Source organism: Lolium rigidum, chromosome 5 (genome assembly GCF_022539505.1).
Source record: "Lolium rigidum isolate FL_2022 chromosome 5, APGP_CSIRO_Lrig_0.1, whole genome shotgun sequence".
Classification (NCBI taxonomy): Eukaryota; Viridiplantae; Streptophyta; class Magnoliopsida; order Poales; family Poaceae; genus Lolium; species Lolium rigidum.
The window spans coordinates 4,441,596-4,445,308 of NC_061512.1; the positions used below are offsets into that span (position 1 = coordinate 4,441,596).

The following is a 3,713-nucleotide window of genomic DNA, read 5'->3' on the forward strand; positions in this document are numbered from 1 at the left end:
TGCCACCGGCTGGTAGGACAAAAGATGTTGTGCAAGTTTCTCATTGCGAGCACGTACGACTATAATTGGAACACATGCCTATTGATTGATTAGTAATTGGATACCGTTTTATTATTATCTGCAAATGCCCTACTATGATTGTTACATGAGTTTCTCTCATCCATGCAACGCCCGTCATCCGTCCCCATGCCTACAGTATTTTAATCCTGCTGTTTACTAAAATCACTACTGCTGTCTTTGTTAGTCTGCTGCTGTTATTTCACTACTGCTACTACTATAAAACTGTTACTACTGATAAACTCTTGCGAGCAAGTCTGTTTCCAGGTGCAGCTGAATTGACAACTCCGCTGTTAAGGCTTTCAAGTATTCTTTGTCTCCCCTTGTGTCGAATCAATAAATTGGATTTTACTTCCCGCGAAGACTATTGCGATCCCCTATACTTGTGGGTCATCAGTGACTGAATTCCTGGCGCCGAGATTTTTCCGACCCGCGCGAGCTCCCGCATCTCCTGCGGTGGCTCTGCGAGAACGCCGCGTTCTCCACTTCTGCGGAACGGTGGTGGCTTGCTAGAAACGGCCGAACCGGGCATTCCTCCAGGGTCTGGCCCGAGGGTGCTTTGAGAAGCGATTCGTGCAAGAACGCGACCTTGGCCAGGTAACGAAACAGGCCGAAAAAACTGGACCGATGCGAGCCAAGGGACATGCAGGCTACGAAACGCACCCTAAGACACTTGTTTCATCGGCTTGCATTTTAATATTCTGGTGTAACCCACGTGAATTCCACTAATGCTTATAAATGTACGATAAGAAAAATGAGACCCATGACATTTAAATTTATTATTTTGAGACTTACCCATAACATTTAACTAGTCCTTTAGTACCTCTGTTTCAATGAATAAGCTTATATTATTTCAGAAAGTCAAACTGTGTTTAGTCTGATCAAAATTTTAGAAAAGAACATAATAATATGCAATCCAAAATCGACGCTGCTAGATACATCATAAAATATATTTTTCATATGATATCCATATAATATCGCAGTTTTTATATATATTTTTTAAAAAATTTAGTTAAAGTTTACTTAGCTTGATTTTCCAAAAAAAATATAAGGCTTATTCGAACGGAGGTATTATAAAGCTCGCCAACCGCTCCAGCGAACCGAAGCCCAGTACCGAGCCAGCCCATGTCATGACTTGGCATGGTCAAGTACAAAGACCAGGTCGAGGAATAAGAGCACCAAAAAGCCGCTGCCAGATAGCCTGAAGCACACCATGATCCCGAAGACGGAGGAGCAATCTCGTCGAGATGTGCACCCACCTCAGATTCAGAAGATGGAGGAACAATTTCGTCGCGATCCACGCCCACCTGAGATCCAGCGGGGGGGAGTAGAGGAGGCGGCTCCTCTTACAAAGACGAGGTCGGTGAAGAGCATCATAGAATTAGAGACGCCTCTAGATAGACTGAGGTATCTCGACGAGTTGCAGGAGAGGATCAATGTGATGGAGGCGGAATATCTTCGCAAGAATGGGATCCAGAGGAGGGACGAGGAGAAGCTTCCTAGAGAGGAGCAGGAGATTGAGGACTACCGTAAACAATGGGAGAGCTGCTATGGCTGCAGCTTCGGTTCCTTTGACGCAGAAAGTAAGAAATTCTTCACTTGATTGCATCTCCCCATGAATTAGTCTACGATAAACACCCCTGGTCGGCTTGCCTATCCCATTTGTGTTTATGCAGGAACATAAGAAAATCCCTCTTTTTTGCTCTATGCATGCTTTATTAATTGGGCGAGAACTAGATTTATCTTTAAACCCATCCACAAATTAGGAATAGGATACCTCCCAACCCATCGATGGATGCCGTTACCATGGATGTCAGTATCGTTGTAGCATTGCATGTTTCATTTGGGATTTATTTCATAAGAATGACAACAAATCTACTCCATAACAATATATCAGGGAGTAGGGAAACGTCTGTTTCCTTGCATATTTCACTAGGAACAGGATAACGTAGCATTAGATTAATGACCCTGAATCCGCACTGATATCCTATCTTATTGCACTGGATGAGACTATGTTTCATGGTAACAAGTTCTATCACTTAATTTAATTCACCTTTTCTTTCAATGTTCTCACATTAGCTTCTTCCATGCAGCTTCCCTTGGTCATGTGTACTGTGCAACAGGAACCATCCCACCAGATGCTCTCCCGGAGTGTTCCTTGCAGTTCTTTTCCATCAAAGTCACCGACCTAAGCTATAGCCTCAGCTGGCCACTGCAGGTCCATGGCTTTGTTGCTGCCAGGGACTCGGTAGATCATAAACGCAACTATCTCTTCAGATGCACCAGGGATAGCTGCCAAACCCTCACTAAAAAGGTGAGTCAGTTGCGACTACCTACAGTCTAACTCTTTGTCTATCAATTTGTGTTATCTTTATTTTCTTGCTGCCAGCTACTACTATTAGACCTACATTCTTATTCTTCGTGTGTCTATTCCTGTGTCCTGCTTCAGTTTTGTATACTCCTGAAGTTAATTAATTATTTATTATTGTGATGCTTGCATTGCAGGATCCATTCCTGCGCATGACAGGCCCATCTCGAGCGGTTCTGTTAATTGACAAAGTTGTGGTTGAAGTTCAGTTAAAAATAAAGGGTGACAAAGAGTCTGAAGATGAAGTATTGGCTTTCAAATGTTTTGAATTCCAGCAAAGTTGTCCGTTGAAAGATGGCATCCCTACACGCATTCCAGGCCAGCGCTGCAAGCTTGAGTGTGCTTTGGCAGTGCTGCCTAAGTCAATTGGGGCCACTGTGGGTTTCCGAATTGTGGATGGGTCATGGCCCAATCAATGCCCAGGGTTGATTGTTTGCAAGACCGACAATGCAAAAGAAGGGGAAGTGGTACTGTTGCTTGATTTTCAAGATGGGAAACTGCCTACCAAGTCTGATGGTGTGGTTGAGCTCTCGAGGCGGCTTGTTTCCGTAGGTTTCCCAGCAGGCAAACTGATCTTTTCTGTCGAGGCCTCTCGTAATAGCTTTTCTGCAAAAGCCACGGTTGACTTTGGGATGGAAACGTCGGGTGCAAGTACTCGCATGTGTGATCTTGTTTTCTGCAAGATGGAAGTGACCGTTTCTTGGTCTTTGGTTTCTGCCAAGCGGGATTGATGTTTGGAGGCGTCCAATCTTATCTGTTGAGCATGCCTTGCCCGCTGTTTGTCCAACTAAGTAGTTGAACTACATTTATTTATGTGTGTGCTCATGCCATGGTACTGTACGGCTAACTGTTCTACTTGTTTAACAATGTAATTCGCTCAGATGTGGGGTTAGGCTGCTTAGGTAATGAGCATATTAGATATTATATGTCTTGTTTGTGGAAGTAATGTTTGTCAGTAATGTTGCTACATTATAGGTGTAGCTTCTGTCAGGAATTTGCAGTTTGATCAGAACTTGTCATTTGCTTCTTACATTTCGTTGTGTGTTGTCCTGTAACATACGCTCTGGCAAGAGGCTTCTGTCAGGAATTTGCAGTTTGATCAGAACTTGTCATTTGCTTCTTACATTTCGTTGTGTGTTGTCCTGTAACATACGCTCTGGCAAGAGGTTGGTCAATCGCTCGGTAAAGGCTAGCCACCTAAGCATGTTTGCAACTGAACAAAATAAAGTTGTGCCTGTCAATCCCTGCTGTTCCCCTCTATGCTGGCCAGTTCTTCAATCCTCTTCCA

General features: G+C 43.8%; 1 protein-coding gene across 1 annotated transcript; it reads left to right on the plus strand.

Moving 5' to 3' along the window:
• The first annotated feature begins 1,270 nt into the window (after positions 1-1,270).
• Positions 1,271-3,156, plus strand: LOC124652780. The gene is made up of 3 exons (XM_047191822.1): positions 1,271-1,640; positions 2,151-2,371; positions 2,563-3,156. The coding sequence occupies exons 1-3, from the start codon at positions 1,271-1,273 to the stop codon at positions 3,154-3,156; spliced, it is 1,185 nt and encodes a 394-aa protein (XP_047047778.1).
• The last annotated feature ends 557 nt before the right edge of the window (positions 3,157-3,713 follow it).